Source organism: Trematomus bernacchii, unplaced genomic scaffold (assembly GCF_902827165.1).
Source record: "Trematomus bernacchii unplaced genomic scaffold, fTreBer1.1, whole genome shotgun sequence".
In the NCBI taxonomy this organism is placed as follows: Eukaryota; Metazoa; Chordata; class Actinopteri; order Perciformes; family Nototheniidae; genus Trematomus; species Trematomus bernacchii.
In genome coordinates, this window is record NW_022987797.1 from 110,816 (window position 1) to 136,323 (window position 25,508).

General features: G+C 38.4%; 1 protein-coding gene across 1 annotated transcript; it reads left to right on the plus strand.

Annotated features, from left to right (window-relative positions):
* Positions 1-1,532: 1,532 nt before the first annotated feature.
* LOC117497912 (protein-glutamine gamma-glutamyltransferase 5-like) lies at positions 1,533-24,395 on the plus strand. The gene is made up of 15 exons (XM_034149945.1): positions 1,533-1,625; positions 3,581-3,751; positions 7,341-7,589; positions 13,188-13,306; positions 13,665-13,793; positions 13,982-14,159; positions 14,931-15,066; positions 15,700-15,809; positions 18,427-18,542; positions 19,166-19,292; positions 19,879-20,168; positions 21,972-22,146; positions 23,125-23,288; positions 23,694-23,830; positions 23,983-24,395. Exons 1-15 carry the CDS (start codon positions 1,607-1,609, stop codon positions 24,137-24,139), a joined length of 2,277 nt encoding a protein of 758 aa, XP_034005836.1. The 5' UTR covers positions 1,533-1,606; the 3' UTR covers positions 24,140-24,395.
* Positions 24,396-25,508: the final 1,113 nt, after the last annotated feature.

Consider the following 25,508-nt stretch of genomic DNA (forward strand, 5'->3'; position numbering starts at 1 on the left):
GTCGGGGAAACAATAGAGGTGCCGATGTTGATTGTTAGGTCAAGAGTGGGACAATCTTTTCTCGGAAGGAAAAGCAGTTCAGTCTTGTCAAGGTTGAGCTTGAGGTGGTGAGCAGACATCCACTGAGAGATGTCTGTTAGACAAGCAGAGATGCGTGCGACGACCTGGGTCTCTGAGCGGGGAAAGGACAGAATTAATTGGGTGTCGTCAGCGTAGCAGTGGTATGAAAAACCATGCGGGCTAATGACAGATCCGAGCGAGTTTGTGTACAAGGAGAAGAGGAGGGGACCAAGAACAGAGCCCTGAGGGACCCCTGTAGTTAATTGACAAGGGTCGGACCCTGTCCAAGTTACCCTGTAGGTGTGGTCTTTGAGGTATGAGGTGAGGAGGGAAAGTGCAGAGCCTGAAACTCCAAGTTCTTGGAGAGTGCGAAGGAGGATCTGATGATTCACCGTGTCGAATGCAGCAGACAGGTCCAAAAGGATGATGACTGAGGAGAGGGAGGCTGCTTTAGCCGTGTGCAGTTCCTCAGAGACAGCGAGGAGGGCAGTTTCTGTGGAGTGACCAGCCTTGAAACCCGACTGATGCGGATCCAGAAGGTTGTTCTGATGGAGATAACAGGAGAGTTGTTTAAAGACAGCGCGTTCAAGTGTTTTAGACAGGAACGGGAGGAGAGAGACAGGCCTGTAGTTTATAACATCAGACGGGTTGAGAGTGGGTTTCTTTAGGAGAGGGTTTACTCTTGCCTCCTTGAGACTGTTTGGAAAGTGACCAAAAGTTAGAACACACACACACACACACACACGCACACGCACACACACACACACACACACACACACACACACACACACACACACACCAACTGGACACATGTATTCATACTCGTAACTCTTTATTTAAAATGAGTCAAAGATGAAAAATCGACTGAATAACACTACATCAAATCTCAGTTTCTATGTTGTTTCCAAGTGGCCGAAAACACAACCTACCAAACTATATAAAATGTGCCTCTTTCCTTTCCTTCTTTGTGAAGTCCATGAGAGATGAAACCAAGAACAAAAGTAACATTATGAACGTTTTTTATAGCACATTTAATTTAATACACAATGGCAATTCAAAGTGCTTTCAATTATTATTAATGCAAATACAAAATGGAAAATAAAACACTACATAAAGGTGAGAGAAGATATATTAAATTTGGGGCGGCAGTAGCTCAGTCTCTAGGGACTCGGCTTGGGAACCGACCGGGTTTAGACCCTGCTGAGACCCAAGTGCTCCGGGTTATCGAACACTGGCAGCCCCTTTCTGTCCCACCTCTCCATTAGAGCACGTATATGGGCACTACGTCTTTGTGGACAAAAGTCAATGAATGGAATAGCAGCATAGTGATATGAAAAAGTAATCTGGGAAACAGGAACTTTTATTTTGATAGGAAGGGTTTAATTCCAGGTTGCGCAACTTGTTGCACGTTCATTAGAAATGGGGTTGGGCTTCTCAAGTATTTAAATCTCCACAAACGAGTTGTGCTTCCAGTGTGCTGCTGACTGCCTGCCAGCGCGCATTTTTCTGTACATCAACGATTCTAGGAAGGAAGCTTTTTGGAAAGATGACAGATTCAGAATCTGGTAAGAACATTAGAGTCTCCTGTTGCTTGCATTTATTAGATTTTTTAATAATGGTGTTGAGTTTGGTTGCAAAACATAGTTTGACAGTCAGCCAACATCTAAAATAGCATCAGCTCATATTAAGAGGAATTATGTATACAATCTTAATATGGACTTCTAACTGTAAATGTAATGATTGAATGAACAACTTAGCTTTGTTTCCCAAAGCTCTTTGAGAAAGAAGATGCTTTTTATACAAAACAAATGAAACTGTTCAGCTATATCTTTTAATGCCTTAGGGAAATTCACTAGCGACTCAATGCTTAATTTGACGATGTTAATCACATATTAAATGTATGCGCTGACAGGATGTATACAGTCTGTTAGTGAAAACATCTGCACACTGCTGTAAATATTCTTATGATGCAGGTTTTCTGAGTGTCTTCAATTCAGGCTTAAAATATTATTGTCTAAAATGTTCCTAAATAAGATTGTATAAGTCTATTGTCTATTATATTAACTAAAAACAAAACAAAAGGGTTCTTTAAAATGAAATGTTTTTTTTGTTGCTTACTATTGTATTGTATAGTGTACATGTTTACACGTTTTTTCCTTCAATATTCTGCAAGTATGACCACAAAATACAAATAATTACTTTAAAGGTGGGGTAGGTAAGTTTGAGAAACCGGCTCGAGATACACTTTTTGTTATATTCCATGGAATGCTCTTAACATCCCGATAGCAATGAATATCTTAAGTGCTTTGACAAAAAATCCATAAAAAAATGTCATCTGTGGAAGCCGTAGTACTGTAAAAAGCACGACCAATCATCTGAGCCGGCCTGGCTAAAATAACTGGATGGCCTACCTGCCTGTCAGCCTTCCATCTGTGCACAAACTTATCTCGTGCCCTCATTGGTCATGTGCGCGTTTGTGTGTGTTGGAGGAGGGGCTCTGTAAGGAAGTGGCAGATTTTTTCCGGCTGTGTATTTTCAAATTCTAGCGCACTTGAGCTGGTTTCTCCAAAATTACCTACCCCACCTTTAAAGACTTGTGTTTTATTTAACTTGTTGAAACTTTTCTTTAAATCTTCCCACTCATAATTATTTTCCAAACATTTAAGAAAGAAAACTGGTACGGTAATAATGTCAGCAATTAAATAACAAGTAAACATGGATTTAATCATTTGCATGTAAAATAAAAACATAAACATCAGTTGAAAAGTAATTTTTTACAGGTGACATCACATGACAGTTCATTTAGCTGACGCTTTTATTCAAAGTGACTCTCAATAAGTAGAATCAAGCATGAGGATACACATTCATGTACAAAAGCTTAAAATAAGAAAACATTTTAAAGTACTACAACTTTCTTTAAATTGTATTGGTAAAGGTGCAGTCCAGACACGATAGATAGATAGGATGGAACTACTTCATTTTCCACCCGAGAGGGAAGTTGTCTTTATACCACTTAAAGAGTTATATCATGCTAATTTTCAGGTTCATATATATATTTAGTGACATGTCTCCATGCTTTAATGTTCAAAAAGCTCTTTATTTTTCTCATACTGCCTGTGCTGCAGCACCTCTTTTCACCCTCTGTCTGAAACCAGAGCCCAGTCTGCTGGAAAAAAACGTTCTTGAAGAGCAAGTCAGAATTTGTTCCCCTGAAACCAGCCAAGTATTAAAATACATTCTACAGAATTTTAAAGAGGGTTGGTAAAGAAAATTAATTTCATGTTCAAGTAAGACCCTCTGTAACTGCCTATAATGTTTGAACCTATAATAATAAATCACATCAATCGTGTGCAAAACGTATTCTAGGTATTTTATGAATTTATTATTTAATACTTTTCCAACATCTTTTGGCACCACTATGAGCAACCATAAAAACTGCACTAATCTTACATTTTTAATCTGAATAAAGACGTTCGCTATTTTTTCAGCTTGTTCATGTTTGTTTTATTTTTCCTCTCAGTTTTTAAGGGAGTGGACCTCCACCCTAAGAACAACAACTTCCTCCACCACACCAGTGAGATCTCTGTGGATCAGCTGATCGTGAGGCGAGGTCAGCCCTTCAAACTGACCCTGAATGTGGCGCAGCCTTTTGGCCCTAAGCTGCACCAGCTGCACATCACTGCAAAGACAGGTTGGGCTTACTTTACATTATTTGTTTTAAATATGTCTGTGCTTAAAGGCCTAAAGCCAAAATGGCACTTTTATTTTGAAAACATGCCTCTTCCTGAGCTTCCAGTACGGATACAGTTACTCTATATGGGCACTTTATTTTGAAGAAACATGACCCATCCTGAGCTTCTTTAATGATACAGTAACTTCATGGGTCCAGTATTTAGAAAGGGTGTGGGGTTGGGGGGATTGAGACAAAATGAGACTCTCGCTATAATACGGGAGGTTATTCCATAACTAGAGAATGCAATTCCTGAAGAAATTTCTCATGGGAATGCTTTATGCTGAAAAGCTGATGCTAAACTGCTATGCTGAAATGTAATGTGTAAGAAGAAAGTGAAGAATTTAGATTGAAATGATACATGAACACTGGGGGCTTGAATGTGTGATGAGAGAAGAAAAGAAAGTAAAAAGGCTTGGAAAAGCAGCAGAATATTTGAACTGCAAACTTTTGAACTAACTTGATGGCGAATGATCTGTCGCCATGCCAACGGCATTTGATGACATCCCATAATACGCTTAGATGCGTTGATGGCTGCATCGTTACCAAACCTGTGAAGTTTTGTGCCGTTTGGAGCATTTTCACTGAAGTTATGAGAAGGGATGCGTACATTACGTAACATCAGATTTGATGTAGAGCTGTGTTAACCATTATCTGAAGTCTGCTGCTCTGAGCATGTCAGTTGGAGTTATGACATCATCGTGTTCCATGACACAGGTGTTTATATTTGAGCTAACGACGTGTCCAGAGATCAAATCAAATCAAATCAAATCAAATCAAATCAAGTTTTATTTGTATAGCACATTTTTAAACGATTTTTGGTCGAGCCAAAGTGCTGTACATATAATAAAAATACCCTACAGTAAAGACACTTTACAGCAAATACAACAGCACAGTTTGTTCAGAATATCAATATGAGAAAAACGACACCCTCTGTCCTTAGACTCTCACATCTTACAAGGAAAAGCTTCCGGAGAAAAACCCACATTTCAAAGGGAAAAATGGGAGAAACCTCGGATCAAAGGTTTCCATGGTGATATAATAATAATAAAGAATTTTGTGCGTAGCATAACAGATAGTTGGAATGCTGTATCAGCATTCCCACTAAATAACCTACAGTACAGTGAACATACTAGAACCAAAACCAGGGATCGACATTAAATATTTAGAAGTTCACATATTTTCTTGTCAAAGACTTGTATTTACATAACATAGAGTGGGAAGCTTCCCCATTATGTAGGAATTATATAAATAATTCAAATAAATGTGGCAAAGGCTCAAATGTGTTGAACAACACATTTGTAACAGGTTTGTTAATTGACCAAAAAATATGAACAGTTGGAAGATTGAAAATGGGATTATTATTAGGATTATTTGTAGGTCATTGAAAAGTAGAATCATTTAGAAAGATGTGAACATTGAAGTTTCTATTTTAGAAAAGCTGACACTGTAGTGCATCGCTGGTTTTAAAAGTGATGTATAAGAGTCATGTTTAAAGATGTGCAATACTTAAAACCTTTATAAAGATCCTCTGAGTGTGTGTCATTAGTTAGCTGATCAAATGTTAGGGATAAATACCTTGACATATTGACTACAAGAGCTTGAATCAAACAAGCAACCTTGTATTTGAAAGATTAACTGACATAGCAACAGTCGCACGTGGTATATAAGTGGTTTGGCTGAGTACTTTAAAGGGTTCATGAATAGAGGGGACTTGAATGTGAAATAAGAACAAGAAAATAAAAGTCTAAATGCATGAAAAAGCAGCAGAATATTTGAACTGAAAACTTTAGAACTAAAAGCATACGTCACCAATAATGTCTAAAATATGTGGAACATGTTGAAGTCAGTATGAAGTCTCCATCAGACGGAAAATAATAGGCTGAGACAGTCTCCAGTGACCACGTCATTAGTCTGCTGCTCTAATTATGTCAATTGGAGTTATTACATCATCGTGTTCCATGACACAGGTGTTTATATTTGAGCTAACGACGTGCCCAGAGATCAAAGGTTTCCATGGTGATTAGTGAGAGGAAAGCATTTTCATTGTTCTGAATGAGATATAAACCTGTTACATGTGAACGTTTTGTTGAAGAACCGTAACAGATATCGGTGAAATTTTAAAATATGAAGCATGTCAAGGAACTTGAGCATCTGAAGTGTACTTTTTGTGTACTTTCGGGTTAATAATGTGGCCTTTTTGGCAGATTAACAAAAGGTGTGCGGCTGCTGTGGTGGGGAAAGATGAGGCTGAACTTACAATGGGGTTTAATGGAGACATGTTGAACGTTTTTGTCACTTCATGCCCTCAAGAGGCATTTTGTTTAATTATTTTGCTTAATTTTTTTTTTATCTTTCAAGCTACGAGATGTTTTCCTACGTTTGTCATGAAAAATTATGTCTCAGGAATGAAGGGTTTGGGAATTATGGCAGGTTTAAAAGAAAATATGAAGGCAAAATTAAATCTGTCCTCCACTCTAGCTGTGTCATCACGCACTCTAAAATCTGAAGAAGGCCTCTTTACCAAGGTCTGAACAATGTTTAATATCTCTAAAAGTACGAATCAGATTTAAAAGTTGTGTTACACGAATAATGTCAGAAAGATGTGTAACATTTTAAAGTTGGAATGAGGTTTCTGAGTGAAAGTATGAAGGAGCAGTTTGCAGTTGAAGAAGGAGCAGTTAGCAGTTGAAGTTGCATGAAGATTGTTGAGTTCTCCATTGACTTCCATGTAAAAAATGGGATGTATTATGGGATGTATCTCTGGAATTATGAAAGTTATGAATGATAAAAGTAATAGCCATAGATTCCCGACCGAGCTGAACGTTTTGATGTTTGAACAGAGTTTCTGCGATGTTCAATGTGGGAGAAGAAGCAGCGCAAAATAACCCGGCGGAATAATAAAGAATTTTGTGCGTAGCATAACAGATAGTGGGAATGCTGTGTCAGCATTCCCACTAAATAAGGGGTGTGATAAGAAAAGGTACTTTGGCCTAACTGTGTGTTTTTGTGTTTGGGTGACTGCACTAATGAGCTAATGTCAATCAGTTGTGTCTGTCTGGCAAGATCTACGGTTTATGGTGACACTGACTGTTGCTGGGGCAAGTCCAATAGATAATGCATTGAGATAAATCTATGAAAATGTGCTCCTCCTTAGTGTGATTTTAGTGTGTGTAGTGTCAAAGATGGCTTTCTGGGCTTCAGAAAAGTCTCGCTAAATTTATAATGTTTTTTTTTAGACAGGTGTACGGAGTTTTAGGGAACTTTTCGGACAGATGTTTTTAATCCAGTTGATATCATGAAGACATCGATGTGATGCCCACACATTTGCCTACTTTTGAAATCTGAAATGATGCATGGAATTGTAAGATTCTTCTTTGTTCAGAAGATTTGGATTCTCCTCTGCACTGTAGCTGATGACACCCCGTCTACTTATTAACAAACAGCGCAAGACCTTCTTTATAAGAATGCCGAATCATATGGCCACAAAATTGGGTATTTTTCATAGCATGTGCACCATTACGTTAACTTCATTGGCTCCTCTCTGCAGGAGAAATTCCAACGGAGAAACAGGGAACGCTTTCACTCTTCGGCGTCCCAGATGTGGTGACCCGCTCCCGTTCAGCGATAGCAGTATGGAAGGCGGATCTGCACAAGGACTCCTCCCTGCAAACTCTGGTCCTCAACCTCACCCCCCCGGCTGTCACCCCTGTGGGGGAGTGGATCCTGACTGTGAAACTCGGGGGGGAGGAGATGCTGCTGGGGAAGCTGGTGGTGCTCTACAACCCCTGGTGTCCCGGTAGGTGCTTCATCTGTCTGGTCAATGGGAAGATACTTTCAAATCTTTAAAAGATACCAGTTTTTAAAAGTAACCAAGTAGACCTATAGTCACACTATAGTTAGTACAATAATACAATACAAACTGAAAATAATTTAATTGATTTAAAAATGATGGTATTGCTTCGGCATTAAAAAATAGTCTGCTCCACTGCGTAACAACTGCTGAAAGGCGGCAACAGCAACCACCTAAAATGACAGCAGCACTGAACAAGGTTTTCTGTGACTGTCCAAGTCTGTTCACAGTTTCTTTTCCACTAACCTAGCTCAGTCCTTAAACACCGCCAGAGCCCATACCGTGTTCCTGTTTACTTCCTGTCTTCCTTCTTCTGCTGTTCACGTTAGTGTTTACTTCCTGTCTATCTTCTTCTGGGTTGCGGTCGAATAGTCCATTTAGCTTAGGAACCTTCCTAACGGAGTGAAATGACCCGGAAGTCCCTCAGTGGCAGCCATGATAAGTGCCGTTCGAATTCTCTAAATGAAAGGAAAGGAGGTTTCAAACTTCCTTTATAACCTCCTTTAGCTTAGGAACCACTGGACCTCCCTAACCAACACACTCTCACTCCCTATGCGTCCAGGAGCGACGCTTGGTCAGGGTCCCGTGGCGTCCAGTTGTGACGCGCCGAGGCTCCTTCAGCTTCATAAACGGACGCAAAGAGCTTTCAACTGTTTGCAATGTATTCCCATCGGCGTCGGTATTTGACGCTTAGGGAAGCACGGCATTCGTTTGTGTCGGAGGCTGTTAAAGGCAATGTGAGCGTCCATTCCCATTGGATAACGGAGAATTGTACACCCGGAAGTAAGTATTCCCCTTACTGTCGATTGATTTGACAGTGATATCTCCACTACTCATCAACTCAAAAACACCAGATTATCCTTGTTAATTAAACGACATTGATAGGTTTTAGTGTGTGTACAATGCTTTTGTCACGTTTTCCCCTTCAATTCTGAGAAACAAGTCGTTTTCTATGAGTTTTGGATGGCCGAAGACATGACATTACCCACAATCCTCTGTAGCAACCATAGACTGTATAAAACAATTACATAATACATTATTCCGAGTGTGCTTGCTTTTCTTTTTGAAAGTCATCACATAACGGCATTGTAATACACGTTTCGGCTGCATTAAATATGACATATCTGCCGTAGTTAACTCTGCCCTGATGACAAGACTTCTAGACAAACAGGAACTGCCGCCAAAACTGAAAACTTGACGTGGATCTTAAATATATCAGCAATTAAACAACATCTTACATTTCTTTTCACACAATACGTCTCCTTGCAGTATCAACACTAATTCGGCTGACTTTTATATTTGATCCAATTGGTAGATAGGCTGTATTTACCCCATAACGGTGCACAGCTGATAGAAAGGGACACCTACTGGTTAAAGCACGTTATTGCATTTTATAATTTTATTATTAGATATTAATAGGAGGATGTGCAAAACAGACAAACTAATAAGGCTTTATTTAAACATTAAAGAATGCTTTAGGTTAAGGTCTTGTTTTGAATAAGAAAAAAGCTTTGGGGGTATAGAAGATGAATATGGAGGGATGAAACCCTCTTTGATGGTCACACATGCAGAGCACACAGCACACACGGTGATATTTGTATCTACAGATAAATATTAAGCCTGACAAAGTACTTAACGTCTAATATATTGCTTTCCTGCCATGTTAACTATGTTTAAGCACTTATTTTAACTGATATTATACATATGTATTATACTCTTATAAGATGTATGTAGATAGTATAAGAAATGTGCAGAATATGACAATGTAATAGTGGAGGTACACACATATTGATAGATGTCTTGTAATGCACTGTTGAGGAACCTGCGACCCAAGTTTTTCATTCATTGCATAACTACACCGTAGTTGTGTATAATATGATATGTCAATAAACCTTAGAAAATCTTGAAATCTTGAAAGGGATGTGCAAAATAGTCATTATATACAGTCTTTAATGTCAATAAACCTTAGAAAATCTTGAAATCTTGAATGGGATGTGCAAAATAGTCATTATATACAGTCTTTAATTAACTATTTGTAGAGAATAACGATGAGTAAAGAATATACTTTATAGGGATCCTATTAATATCTAATAATAAAATTATAAAATGCAATAACGTGCTTTAACCAGTAGGTGTCCCGTTCTATCAGCTGTGCACCGTTATGGCGTAAATACAGCCTCTCTACCAATTGGATCAAATATAAAAGTCAGCCGAATTAGTATTGATACTGCAAGGAGACGTATTGTGTGAAAAGAAATGTAAGATGTTGTTTAATTGCTTATATATTTAAGATCCACGTCAAGTTTTCAGTTTTGGCGGCAGTTCCTGTTTGTCTAGAAGTCTTGTCATCAGGGCAGAGTTAACTACGGCAGATATGTCATATTTAATGCAGCCGAAACGTGTATTACAATGCCGTTATGTGATGACTTTCAAAGAGAAAAGCAAGCACACTCGGAATAATGTATTATTTAATTGTTTTATACAGTCTATGGTTGCTACAGAGGATTGTGGGTAATGTCATGTCTTCGACCATCCAAAACTCATAGAAAACGACTTGTTTCTCAGAATTGAAGGGGAAAACGTGACAAAAGCATTGTCCACACACTAAAACCTATCAATGTCGTTTAATTAACAAGGATAATCTGGTGTTTTTGAGTTGATGAGTAGTGGAGATATCACTGTCAAATCAATCGACAGTAAGGGGAATACTTACTTCCGGGTGTACAATTCTCCGTTATCCAATGGGAATGGACGCTCACATTGCCTTTAACAGCCTCCGACACAAACGAATGCCGTGCTTCCCTAAGCGTCAAATACCGACGCCGATGGGAATACATTGCAATCAGTTGAAAGCTCTTTGCGTCCGTTTATGAAGCTGAAGGAGCCTCGGCGCGTCACAACTGGACGCCACGGGACCCTGACCAAGCGTCGCTCCTGGACGCTTAGGGAGTGAGAGTGTGTTGCCCTAACCTAAAGGAGAGGAGAAAATGCTGCCCCACAATGCCTTGCGGCCGCGGCATTTGCCTTGCCGTCACACAACAGTCGGCCGTTCACGGAAACAACCGATTATGAACGAGAAATGATATCATGAAAGTTACGGTGCTTATTAAGCATTTTAAAACGTATGTGGTAAGTTGCCAAAGTGCTTTGTTTTGAACGTTCATCAGTATTATAATCAAAAAGAGAAATATGAACGTTAGTTTTTACTGAAATGATCAAATAAAGTCAACATTTCACAGTCTTTACTGAGCTGTGTGGGGTTTGTTCAACTTTTAAAAGATGTTTGAATGGTGATATACACAGTGATAGATGTTAAGGACTAACCGTTATAATAAATACATTTGTATTGATTTTAAGATCTTTTCATACAATCATACGTATTGGGATCATTTGTATTAATGTGGACCGGAGGGAGAGGGTGACGAGCATAAGTTTCACTTTCCTTTTTTATTTCAATTCCAACTTTGGTCATGAAGAATATGTTTCTCTGTTGTCCCCGTTCATAAAGCATAAAACAACAGCATCAGAGCACGGTGCAGAGTCTCTAGATGAGTTTACAGTAGTCCCTCGTTCTTATTAAACATCCATGTTGTAGTCCGCTGTATAGAAAACTGTAGTTTCCATAGTTTCCCCACAGCAGCAGACGCACATTTATGACCTCCGCTGGCGCATCATAAACACGTCGGATAGTGAAAGTGCAGTCGGATTCTCTAAAGTACCGCAGTCTCTTCTCCTAAATCCTTTTGAATTCTCCTATCCACTATCCCTTAACCCCGTGACGTTTCACTCCGAGGTCAAGGAATAGACGATAGGGTTAGAACTTAGGAGCTGATTTTTGGACTATTCGACCGCAACCCTGCTGTTCCCTTTAGTGTTTACTTCCTGTCTATCTTTTCTTCTGTATATTTTTCTGACGTTCAAAGCTCTGTCTTTTCTTTTCTCCCTTGAACGGTCATTATTTTGCTTAGCAGCTGTGTGCTATCGAGTATTAACAACCTGTGAAATGTCCAAATGACCAATCAGAATAGAGTAAACAACTAACTTGTGTTATAATACAGTATACAGTAGGCCTATTTAAAAAACAAAAAGTTGAACAATTATTAACAAGCAGCAACATAAAAGTAATTATCAGATATTGCGTATTTATTTATTATTTAGTATTTTTACACTGTGTTACTCAATAGTTCAAATACACTGCAACAGTGTAGAGAATATCTACCCTATGGCAAAAATAATTAAAGTTATTTTGGAGTGTAAAGGAGTTTAAACAGTCTGGTTAAAAAAAATTATATCTATCAATATATATAAATATAAATAAATAATACTATATATAATATACTATATATATAGTATATTATATATAGTATATTTTTATTTTATTTTATAAATTATTACAAATTAACATTTAAATTAACTAAACTAAAGTCACTCAAAACATTTTTATTTTAAATTTAAATAAAAAGGGGGTTGGGGTTGGTCGATGGAATAGTCAAACAAAACATTATTTATTTATTTATCTTTGGTGACAAAAATTGTTTGAAGAAAATAATACTTATCTTAATAATCACTATGCAAGAAAGAATGTACCACCTGTAGGCTAATGTGGAATGTAGTTAAATCCTGCTTTACAAATTGTTTCTCAAGTAAAAGTATATCAGAAGGACTTAAGATAATAAAAGGGGAAAAAAGGGTTTTTACAGTTACATCTGTCCTCTTTTGCCATAAAGTATTTTGAATACAGGACATTTTATCATATAATTTGAATACTTGTAAACCCATACCATCAAATACAAATAAAAAGTATGTCTTCCTGTGTGTCTGTCTGTCTGTGTGTCTGTCTGTCTGTCTGTCTGTCTGTGTGTCTGTCTGTGTGTGTGTCTGTCTGTGTGTCTGTCTGTCTGTCTGTGTGTCTGTGTGTCTGTCTGTCTGTCTGTCTGTGTGTCTGTCTGTCTGTCTGTCTGTCTGTCTGTGTGTCTGTCTGTCTGTCTGTCTGTCTGTGTGTCTGTGTGTCTGTCTGTGTGTCTGTCTGTGTGTCTGTCTGTCTGTCTGTCTGTCTGTCTGTCTGTCTGTCTGTCTGTCTGTCTGTCTGTGTGTGTGTCTGTCTGTGTGTGTGTCTGTCTGTGTGTCTGTCTGTCTGTGTGTCTGTCTGTCTGTCTGTCTGTCTGTCTGTCTGTCTGTCTGTCTGTGTGTCTGTCTGTGTGTGTGTCTGTCTGTGTGTCTGTCTGTGTGTCTGTCTGTCTGTCTGTCTGTGTGTCTGTGTGTCTGTCTGTCTGTCTGTCTGTCTGTGTGTCTGTCTGTCTGTCTGTCTGTCTGTCTGTCTGTGTGTCTGTCTGTGTGTCTGTCTGTCTGTGTGTCTGTCTGTCTGTCTGTCTGTGTGTCTGTCTGTGTGTCTGTCTGTCTGTCTGTCTGTCTGTGTGTCTGTGTGTCTGTCTGTCTGTCTGTCTGTGTGTCTGTGTGTCTGTCTGTCTGTCTGTATGTCTCTCTGTCTGTCTGTGTGTCTGTCTGTCTGTCTGTCTGTCTCTCTGTCTGTCTGTCTGTCTGTAGATGACTGGGTGTATCTGAAGGATGAGAATGAGATAAAGGAGTATGTGATGAATGAACAAGGAGTCATCTACAGAGGCAGTCAAAGACATATCTCCCATGGAGCCTGGGACTTTGGACAGGTACACACACACACACACACACACACACACACACACACACACACACACACACACACACACACACACACACACACACACACACACACACACACACACACACACACACACACACACACACACACACACAGTGTTTTGAAACATTTTTGTATATACTTTTTAGAATTCAAGTACCCAATACTCTTTTTTTAGTATCACAGATGGAAGTTTTAAATTGTAAATCTGACATTTTAGTGGCTGAACTTTAAGTTTGAATTTGAATTATCTACTATAAAGCAAACTGCAAATGATGTATATTTTAAAGTTTAAATAATTCAAATATATTATATATTTCAATTCAAAATTCTCTCCCTTCTTCCAGTTTGAGGACAACATGGTGGCAATTAGTTTATTGATTTTGGACCTTAACCTCAAACACGAGAAAGACCCTGCTGACGATGTTTCCGCTCGCTGTAACCCCATCTACGTCAGCCGCGTGGTCAGCGCCATGGTATGATATATATTTGTATTTCTTACGCACGGCTTCCTAAACCTTTTTATAGCAGCTAAGCCTTTGTTGGCTGACAGTTCAGACTGTTGTGTACCAAAAATCCAGAAATGATGCGAGACATTGATACCACTTAATGCAGAAAGTAAAAACGTTCTATCGCTAAAAAGAGTGTGCTTATTTTCTTTCAGATAAACTCTCAAGATGACCGGGGGGTCCTGCAGGGGAACTGGGGCACTTCATATATTGGGGGGTATTCCCCCTCTCACTGGAGTGGCAGTTACCCCATCCTGCGTCGCTGGTACAACATCGGTGCACACCCCGTCAAATATGGCCAGTGTTGGGTGTTTGCTGGGGTGATGTGCTCAGGTAACAGTTTTAATATTACATTTGAATTATTGAAATGCTCATAAGACAAGTCAACAAGATAGTTTGAATGGAATGGAAGAAGTACTTATATCCTAAGTTAAACAAGGAATACTACATTTGAAAACTAGCAAATAAGTTATAAGGCATAAAAAAAAAAAACAGTGCCAAAAGTAAAAGTATTGGTAATGCCAATAAAAGTATGTCCTGCCCGTCCAGTGTAGCAATACAATGCTGCATTCATCTGGAGTCACATGATCTGAAAGCTATGGAAAATAATTTCGAATTTTCAAATAAGAAAATAATGTATTTCAGCTTTCTTAGAAATTAGGAAAAAAAACAATAATATCCTAAAAAGGTAAAATAATCTATATGTTTATGTTTAATATTGGGGTGAACTTTCCCTTTGAATTAAACTCCCATGCAGATTAGTGTACATTTGAATCTGAGTTTGAAGCCATTTCTCTATGAAATGGCTCCTTAGCAATGACAATAAAGAGACACATTAACAATAATGGCAAAATGTCTCATTCAATACAAACACACACTGAACAAACGCAATGAAGTAAATATATTTTGTCAACAAATTTCCCATAACGGTTTTAGGTTAGTTTAAAGCAATAATATTAAGTTGAACCTGCTAATTTTTATTTAAACTCGACATTATTGCTTTCAACTAACCAAATACAGTTATCTGAAATCTGTTGACATGGGTTTTTTCAGTGCAATAGGGTAACATCTAGTGTTAAATCAAGTCTTTGTTTTTGGTTGCAGTGATGCGCCTGCTGGGCATCCCCTGTCGTGTGGTCACCAACTTCTCGTCAGCCCACGACAACAACGCCAATCTGATCATCGACGAGTACCACGCCGACTACGGAGTCGCACCCAAAGCATCCCATGACAGCATTTGGTGAGAGGATACAAAAACATTTACTTAACATCAACACACTGCACGACACGTTGAAGAAAACGTATCCAGAGTGAACAACAAGGTCCTATGAAAAGTGTATGGCCCCAATAACGTCAAAGCAGCAATCCATGTGTACGTTCCAGGGTTGATGAACGCATTAGTATATGCTTCTTTTTTTTTACCTTTTCTTGATATATGATTTTCGTCAACATAAAGTTGATAACTTACACCTCCACCCTTCAAAGACTGTAATTACAATATTTATAAATACAAATGCATTCTTTTTCTTTCTTCTTTTCTTTAGCATCTATGATCATTTTTTGCATCAATTTACGAACACCCAGTTATATTTAAACTTGTGTAGTTTGTATTATAACATTTTATGGTCTGTAACATTTGTAACTATGTACATTGACATTTAATTTAATGTAATCTCAGTGCTTTACCATGCAGTGCCTTGTCATTGCTGCTACCTCTGCTTTTATCACTGCTTTTATTTATTTGTGTCTAACTCTAGTAAGCGATCCAAACAAAATGTCCTCATACCAAAGTATGATGACAATAAAGAGATTCTGATTTTTATTGTATTTCACTATCGCCTAGCCCTAATATAACTGTTACTTAATGTCTTAGGAACTACCACGTGTGGGTGGAGGCGTGGATGAGGCGCCCTGATCTTTCAGAGGACGGAGCATTTGACGGTTGGCAGGTTGTGGATCCAACACCACAGGAGAAGAGCGATGGTACGGATGTTACACTTTATAAACTACAGTTCATGCTGATTACTTTCTTAGTTACAAAATAATACAGCATTCATCCTTTGGAGTCTATAGTTTTGCTCAGAAGAACTTCCATATTTATTGTGCTCTAGATGAAAGTTTGACTAAAATCATAAAATGATGATTGATCATTTATATTCCCAACAAATCCCTTGTAATTATGGCTAGTCGTTATTTTAATATTTCGCTGTTGAAATATGCAATAGACAGGTAGAAAGACAATCACTATAAAAAATATTATTTTATTATAATGCATGAAAAACAACATTACAGACCAAGTAATAAACTGCACAGGTAACTGCTCATGTATCATGAGAGAAGGTTATTTCATTAATAATAATCCAAACTTTAAAATAAAGTATCATTTAGTTTCCTTCAAACAAATAAATAAATGTCTGAGATAAGGGCCAACTTTCTTACACTCCTTAAAATCTAGAAGGCCTCGCGACCCTAACCCTACTCTATTACTATTTATATTTTACATGTTACACTTGATTCTATGTTTGCACGGTTTATTGCATGTTTTCCTTATTTTAATAGGTTCCAAAAGAGGAGGATCTTTTTATATATTATTAATCCCCCGTTTCTTATTTGAACATTGTTTATATTATTTTATTCATATTTGAGTTATTACTTTTTATTTTAATTTATTTGAAATGGATGTTGGAGCCTCCCGCAGAGAAACACCCTGGAACAATCCCTTTAATAAAGTATTTCTAAACATCATCCAAGGCGTGTCCCATGTCTCACCTGCACCACCTAGCCACCAGCCTGGGTTTTAAACACTTTTAGGGACACTTGGTTGACTTTACTTTAAAATATTTTCCCTCCCCGTGTGCCTACTAACCCGTGTGCATTTTATACTTTACATTTGACATATTTTATATATTTTATACTTTATATATTATATTTTATAGTTCTATATATTATATTTGATATATTGTATATGTTATGTTATCTTGTATTATTTGGGTTGATGTGATTTTTTTACCAGCCCTTTTTTTTAACACTAGAACCGCCAGAGGTCGCTGTATACCTAAAACCGCCAACGGGTCACATTTACCCGCTATTGATTTTCAAGGTACAATGTTCTTTTATTTATCATGTAGAACAGTGAGTTTTGATCGCACAGGGATGAAATTTATACCAATAGAATCTATGAACTCTCAGCTTTTCATATGATATCGTTTGTGCAGATACCATGAAGTATAAAATATCACTACCAGTGCTGATTTAAACGCTTGGTGTTAGACTGTGTTTTGTTTAGGTACAAATCTCTCTGCTCTCTCTCCATAACTATCTATCGATCTATCTCTCTATCTCTCTATCTCTCCCTCTATATCTCTCTCTATCTATCTATCAATCTATCTATCTATCTCTCTCTCAATCTATCTCTCTATCTATAAGGAACCGCAGTAGACAAAAGACGTTGCTATAGCAACACGTTATGTTTACGCTGCATTTTCTATGAGGTAAATATTACCCGCTGGCAGATATAGGTATAAATGGCATTTTTTTGGGCGATTTTTTCAATCTGACTTCATATTGACCATTTTTAACAACAGAGGGTGCTACATAACACACTTTCAGGAAAAGTCAAGGACTGGGAAACTTGAATATTTTATTGAAAAAAAGTGACATACAATCAAAAAACAGCTGCGGGTAAAATTGACCCGTTGGCGGTTCTAGTGTTGCACTGATTTTACAAAGCACTTTTATGTATTTATTTATCATTTACCATTTAATACTAATCTTACCTGCATGCCGATTTTAAACAAAGTCAACCTCGGTCCTTTTAGCCAGATGTTTTTAGCTTACTTACCAGGTCTTTTACCAGATGTTGTGGGACGCAGCCTCGGACACACCACCGGGGGATGAGGTTTTAACCCCGCCGCACACTCTGTGCTTCAGCCGCTGCTCTCTTTTATCCCTTTATTTGCATTTTCTTTATTTTATTTCATTTCATTTTTTAACACAGACCAAACAGGGCTTTTATAAACTTGTATTGGTTTTATTACAGGTTTTTAAACAAAAATACTTACCCGAGAGCCCGTGCACCGTGCTCCCCAAAACCCTAACCCTATCTAGCCCTGTAGATCCAATTAACCTCATTACAATTATGACTTTTTCAGATTTAAGTTAAACTGAAAAAACTGAAACGTTGAATTGAATCATTAATGTATTATGTCAACAGATTTCACCTAACTTTATTAAGTTAGTTGAAAGCCATAATATTAAGTTTAAATATATTAGATTAGGTTCAACTTAATATTATTGCTTTCAACGAACCTAATACAGTTATGTGAACGTTGATGACATATTACGCATAATCAAAGTTAACATTTTTTCAATGTAGGGACAGGTTTAGGAGGACTCACAATTACAGATGTGAGAGTTCTGGCTTTAGGTTTAGGCAAACTTACGGGCCGGCTTTTTAACGTCAAAAATGACCACCAGAAAAATAATACAACCACCACTTGGCATCAAAGTGAGACATTTCAAAATCTTTCAGAAAGCGGTTTTAAGTGACGTAAACACTCCTGGAATGTTTTTTTATTGAATTATTTTTCTCCTCCTGCAGGTATTTTCTGCTGTGGTCCCGCCCCGGTGAAAGCCATCCTAAAAGGAGAGACAGACCTTAAATATGACATCCCATTTGTCTTCGCCGAGGTCAACGCCGACTGCATTGACTGGCTGGTCAGTGAGCCTCACACACACAGTACACAGTGTAGCTGGTATTTCAAAAACCAAAAAAACAGAAAACGAACTCGAAATCAAACTGCCATAGAGGCATCGGGTAGCAGTCCATTGTCCAGGCAAGATTGTAGTGTGTTCGGTTTATTTCCCTTAGGTTTCAAAGATCAAACAATAAGGCAATGGCTTTGAGTGCCTCTATTTCCCTGGTGAAAAACCATATGTACTACTATGGGTAATAACTTAATTAATGACAATAAATAATGATTAATTTGCTATATACAAAACAGCATGAAAATAAATGTTGAACTATTAAATATGACAAATCAGCGTTCACGGGAAAACTGAAACACTGACATTAATTAAATGTATTATGTCAACAAATTGACAACAAAATGGAAAGCAATAATATTAAGTTGAATATTCTCTTAATTTAAACGTAATGTTATTGCTTTCAACTAACCTAATACAGTTATGTGAAATCTGTTGACATAATACATTTACAAGTCAACGTTTCACTATTTTCAGTGCAGACACACACCGCTAAATGGTTTCAAAGACATTTTTTACTGATTTTGTGTAATTCATTGTTTCTTTGTGTTGCTACTGTTTGTGTGTCCTATCAGGTTAAGGCTGATGGCTCCAAATTGAATATTTACTCTGAGACTGCAAGGGTGGGTCACAATATCTCCACCAAGTCTGTCGGCTCCAAGAAGAGGTTGAACATCACCGACAGTTACAAATACAGAGAGGGTGAGTTCGCCTGAAGAACACATAAACAGCCAGGGATGAAGAGTAATTATCTAGAGATACTCAAGTTTTGAGGTACTTGTACTTCACTCCAATATTCCCATCTCCTCCTACTTTATACTTCCAGTTCGCCACAATTCAGAGAAAAATATTATCCTTTTAGGTCCACTAAATGTTTTCATGACTAAAGTTACTTTAACGATTCAGATTAATAATACAAAATATAATCAACACATAATGTTTTATGTGCTAATAAAGGTAAATCTGTTTTGATCCCTGACGGAAATTCACAAGCTACTTGGCAGCATTATAGTAAAAAAAAGAAGCTTATAATAAAAAGCAATATATATGATACCATTATTTTGTATATCTTTTTCTGTAATAGGCCAGTGCAAAAATAACTTTATGTAGCCTTCTTTTGATGCTAATATTTTTATACTTTTAAATAAGGGAATGTTTTTATTGCAGGACTTTAACTCATATTTCTACACTTTGGTGTTACTACTTTTGCTGAAGTAAAAGTACACTATCCCCCTCTGTAAACAGCCGTAGGTATCTCTGGAAATTGATTTTGAAACTCAATTTACAGGAACAGAGAAGGAGAGGAAGGTCTTTGATTACGCCCAATCCAAAATGGATGATGATGAGGAAAAGAATGAGGATGAGGATGAGATTGAGGAGGGCGAGGACGATGATGAGACGGAGGACAATGTGGCTGTGGAAGAGACAGATGACGCTATCCCGAGTGATGAGGAGGAAGATGATGAGAGTGAAGAGGAGGAGGAGAACGAAGCTGGGAATGAGACCTCAGACGGTACAGATGCAGAAACACCGATCTGCATACCTCCACCTCCGCCTGTGACCATGCAGTTTGAAGAGGTGCGTCACAAAAAACCCCTTAAGTTATCCTTCAGAGCTGTTAAACTGGAGGTGTTTTCTTTTGTGCTTGAAATGTGCACTTTACTTTCTGAATTGTTTTATTTGTCATTCATCTTTTTGAGGCATCAAGTAATCACGTTCATTGTGTAGGTTCTGACAGCACTGCGCCTTTGGATATAATTATTTAGGATTAAATGTGTATCGATTGATTGATTGAACTAGTGGGTCTGATCTGGGGCAAGGCATAAACCAGATAGATGAATTTACTTATGAACAGTTACACACATCTGACCAAGTCTATGGGTATATGTGGGTGTTCACAAAATGCACGGAGAATGGATCCACAGTATCATGATATCTTCTGGAAACAAGTGCCGGTGTCGGGCACACACACACACATACACACACAGAGTGGAGCAGAGCAGAGCAGAAACACACATCATGCTAAATTATAATTAATGTTATGCGTGTAGAGGTGTGTGTGGTTATAATTTTGCAGCCTGCCGCTCTTTATCTGATCCAATGAAGGTAAACATAGTGAAGGCTGCGTAAAATCAGCTGTGGACAGCAGAATCACTGACATGAATTCATAGATCAATGCAGACTGGTTTACAGACTCTCCTGCTCTGCCAATTTATGCTGGAGAGTGTTAAAGGTCTCCTATCATGCAAAATGCACTTTTTTTTATACATAAATATGTGTCCCTGGTGTGTCAGGGAACTCACAAAGTGTCAGAAAACAAAACCCTCTCTCTTTTCCTCCGTACCCAAATCTAAAAAAACGGGGGTACAACGGAGCTGATCCAGATTTTCTGCCGATATAACGTAATATCGGAAATCTGGGCTGGCTTTACACCCACGGCCCTATCAGAAACGTCACTATCAGAAACAATGCGCTACGTGTTTTGGAAGTAATATGGTCTTTGTTTACATTAGCAAGCATCGCTAGCACTCAGAGCTAACCTGTACTGGAGAGAGTATGTATTAAAAGCTCCATACTGTTTCAGAAATAATCCTTGATGTGGTTCTGAACATGATATGGCGTTTCATCGCTGCAGCATTTAGCTGAATATCTCAGTAGAATTCTGAGCAGGCACAAGCTCCCCCTCCTCTTTTTTTCCTCCATTTTTTTCTTCTTTTAAATCTACGGACCCAGAATCAGCACTTCTCTAACAGGGCTGAAATAGAGGGGTATGAGGCATGGCTAGAATGGGTGATCTGTTTTGTATTTTGAGCACTTCATACACATGTTTTTATACATTTGTATATATCTGAGACGTACAATATATGCCTACAAATAGTATAATAGGAGACCTTTAATACCTCTCAGGTTTTCTGTGCACACTGTTAAGCCCCCTTAGACAAGTGTACATTGTGATATTGTGCTATATAAATACAATTTCATTGGTTGATCGATTGTGCTTCAATAAGTAGCTCCACACTGCAGGTAAATGTCCTTAAAATTAAGTCCAACTTTGAAATGTAACTAAATTAAAGTCTGTACTGTTATTCCCACACATAAACATAACAGTCTGCAGTGAGCTGGTGGTCTCCTTCTCTCTTAGTGATTTACAACTTAAAGTGATATATCATAAACACAGGATTGTTATTAAAGATGAATGAAAGTGAGGAGACTCAAAACTCTTAAATTACACATGGAAATATGGAATATCTTAACAACAACATAACTAGTTAGGTTAGCATTCAACAGCACAAGTTTGAATATGTAATTACTTTTTCTACATCAACTTCTTCAAGACAAAAACACTTCATTAGCGTATTCAGTCGACTCTGTTTGCTACAGGTGAGCCCACCGAGGAACGGTAAGGATGTGAGGCTGAAGCTGTTGCTGCGCAGTGAGAGCAGCTCCGTCAGGTCGCTCTCCGTCAACATCAGCGTCCAGGCGATGACCTACAACGGCTTCCCGGCCGCGAGCATCCAGACTGAGGTGAAGGACAAGATACTGCGGCCCGGGAAAGGTGATCCTCTGCTGCTCTGATGGGGCTGTTTAGTTTTGGAGGCGGATGTCTAAAAGTCTGGTAACATCTAACTACAGAGACAAATAAAGTAACCTAAGCTAAATGAAACCAAAATCTTAACGTCTAAATAATGCAACTCGACTGAAGGTAATACATATTATAATAACTTAGTTTGGGGATGGAAGTTACATTTGAGGAAAAAAAGTGTTTTCTGTTATTAAAGGGGTACATTTAGGAGAAAACAGCTCTGATATTCCCTGCTTGACGTGTTATATTTACACAAAAATATTCACATTTACAGTGGTTGAACACATTTTCTTTTTTAAATACCACAATGCATAAACACTTCAGTACAAGTACAAGTCCTGGAATCAAAGTTTTTAGTAAAATGTTGTAACTTTGGTTAAAGTATAAGTGTAAGCATCAATATTTTTCAAAGTAGGAAAAGTAAAAGTACCAAAAAATGCAAAGTGTCTCCTTTAAAGGTGGGGTAGGTAAGTTTGAGAAACCGGCTCGAGATACACTTTTTGTTATATTCCATGGAATGCTCTTAACATCCCGAGTGCTTTGACAAAAATGCCGGCCCGGCTAAAATAACTGGATGGCCTACCTGCCTGTCAGCCTTCCATCTGTGCACAAACGTATCTCGTGCCCTCATTGGTCATGTGCACGTTCGTGTGTGTTGGAGGAGGGGCTCTGTAAGGAAGTGGCAGATTTTTTCCGGTTGTGTATTTTCAAATTCTAGCGCACTCGAGCTGGTTTCTCCAAAATTACCTACCCCACCTTTAACTGTGTTATTTTTATAAAATATTATATAATATTACTCTGACATTGTACAATGATACATTCACAAGAAAAACATCTCATAAACTCTTGCACTCCGACCTAACTTACCATGAGGATTGGGTGGGAATATCTGTATCTTTTTGTAGGATTTGCTGTTAACCTATATTAACTCTCCTTTTCTGTCTCCTGGAGATTTGTCTATCCGGATCCGAGTCCCATTCTCGGCCTACCATAAGCCCATGTTGGACTGTGACAGCTTGAAGGTTTCAGCCTTGGTGACGGACAAAGAGAGGCCCGACAACACGTACCTGGCTGTGGACGACGTTGTGCTGATCGACCCCCCCATCTCCCTCAAGGTCAGTAAAAGAGAATTATGTTTGGCCACCAGAAAAAACTAAAACGTTGTCTCTAATTTAATGTATTATTTCAACAGATTTCACATTACTGTATTAAGTAAGTTGAAAGCAATAATATTAAGTTTAAATCAAACATATTAGTTTCAACCAACCTAATACAGTTATGTGAAATCTGTTGACATGATGATACATTTGATCAAAGTCAACGTTTTAGTTTTTTCAGTGCAAATTCCACTCCAGAGCCCGTGGAAAATGTAATCGTCATTGTTTATCTCCCCCTTTCAACACTGTATCTCCAAATATATATTTAAAAAAAGGAATTCTGTCAACGACTGTCATCGTTCTTCTCATACTCAAAATCTTAGATTAAGTTTTGCTAAAATAAATGTGAAATGTGCGTTCAAGATGACCAGTTCTGCCAAAGTGAACCGTGCCACAAGAGGAGAGGTGATCTTCATGAACCCCGTGGTCACAGAGACGCTCACCAACTGCACTCTGACCCTCTCTGGGAGTGGACTGGTGAAGGAAGAGGTGGAAGTCAAGTGAGTGTGTGTGTGTGTGTGTGAGAGAGAGAGAGAGAGAGTATGTGTGTGTGTGTGTGTGTGTGTGTGTGTGTGTGTGACCACGAGTTTCACCCACAAACTGAGCCATTCTGAGTCTTGTTTTCACCTTTTGCTATTTGTGATCCCTGCAGGCTTCCAGACATAAAGCCAAACAACCGTCTTCGTGTCAACTTCTCCTTCGTTCCCTACAAGCGCGGTAAGAGGACTCTGGTGGCCGACTTCGACTGCTCCACCTTCAGAAACATCAAGGCCAGCTGCACCGTCAACGTCCGGCCTTCTAGATTTTAAACTCTTTATGGAGGTGTTTTCGCTTTGGCTTTAGGGATCTTCAAAAGTACAACTATCAACTGTGAATTTACGTTCACATGTTTTCTTGCTACTTTCATGGCGTCATTTACACTGGGGATGCTGGGGACACGTCTCCACCACTTTTGGAAATGGCAGAAATTGTCCCCACCACTTTGCATTAGTACAACTTGTTGAAAATGTTCTGAAAAGAAATAATACAAATTGTAATAATAATACAAATAAAGTGTAGAAAGAATTGTACACTTCGAGAATTTGCACAGAGAACATGTACAATCTGGAGGACTGTTCTCACTTGTTGGGTGTATTTCTGGTAACCCAAGTGGTGCAGTTTCAATCTCAATCTCAATCTTTATTTATTTATATAGCACATTTAAAACAACCTTCAGTTGACCAAAGTGCTGTACAGGCAATACATATTAAATAACACAATGGGAGTACAATAATAAAACAATAATTAAAAACATATTAAAAAAACACATACAAATGTAAAAATGTAATGTTCAACTGTATTAAAAGCCAGTGCAAAGAGGTGAGTTTTTAGCTGATTTAAAAAGTTCAATAGACTCAGCAGTCCGGATATGTACTGGGAGGCTGTTCCACAGTCTGGGAGCTGCAACACTGAAAGCCCTGTCACCTCTGGGTTTTTTCCTGCACCGAGGAACCACCAACATATTTTGCTGAGCTGATCGCAATGCTCTAGCTGGAGCATGGCGGTGCAACAACTCAGACAGGTAATGTGGTGCCAGTCCATGCAATGATTTAAAAACAACAAGTAAGTACTTGAACTGGATCCTGTAACTGACAGGAAGCCAATGAAGGTCTGCCAAAACGGGTGTGATGTGGTCATAACGTCTTTTCCCAGTAAGAAGGCGGGCAGCCGCATTTTGGACCAGCTGCAGGCGACGGATCAAACACTTATCAACACCAATATACAGGGAGTGACAATAGTCTAAACGAGACGTTATAAATAGGTGGATTAGCTGTTCAAATTCCTTACTAGGAAGATAGGCCTTTACCTTCCCCAGAAGCCGCAGCTGGAAGAAGCTTGTCTTGACAACTAAGCTTATTTGTTTGTCGAATTTAAAACAGTTGTCAAAGATGACTCCAAGATTTCTGACAGAGGGACGGCTGTAGGAGGCTAAGGGGCCGAGTACACTATTAAAGCCATCCAGGAGTTCAGACTGTCCAAATATTATAATCTCTGTCTTGTTTTCGTTGAGAGTCAAGAAGTTGATTTCCATCCATGATTTTATGTCTTTCAGACAGCTAAGCAAGGCAATCCTAGATTCCTTATTTGCTTTTATAGGCAGATATACCTGCAGATCATCTGCAAAGCAATGGTAAGAAA

Coding starts and splice junctions, on each gene's coding strand:
- LOC117497912 (XM_034149945.1), top strand. Junction 15,067..15,699: donor GCATCCCATGACAGCATTTG/GTGAGAGGATAC, acceptor TTAATGTCTTAG/GAACTACCACGTGTGGGTGG. Junction 22,147..23,124: donor GATACTGCGGCCCGGGAAAG/GTGATCCTCTGC, acceptor TGTCTCCTGGAG/ATTTGTCTATCCGGATCCGA.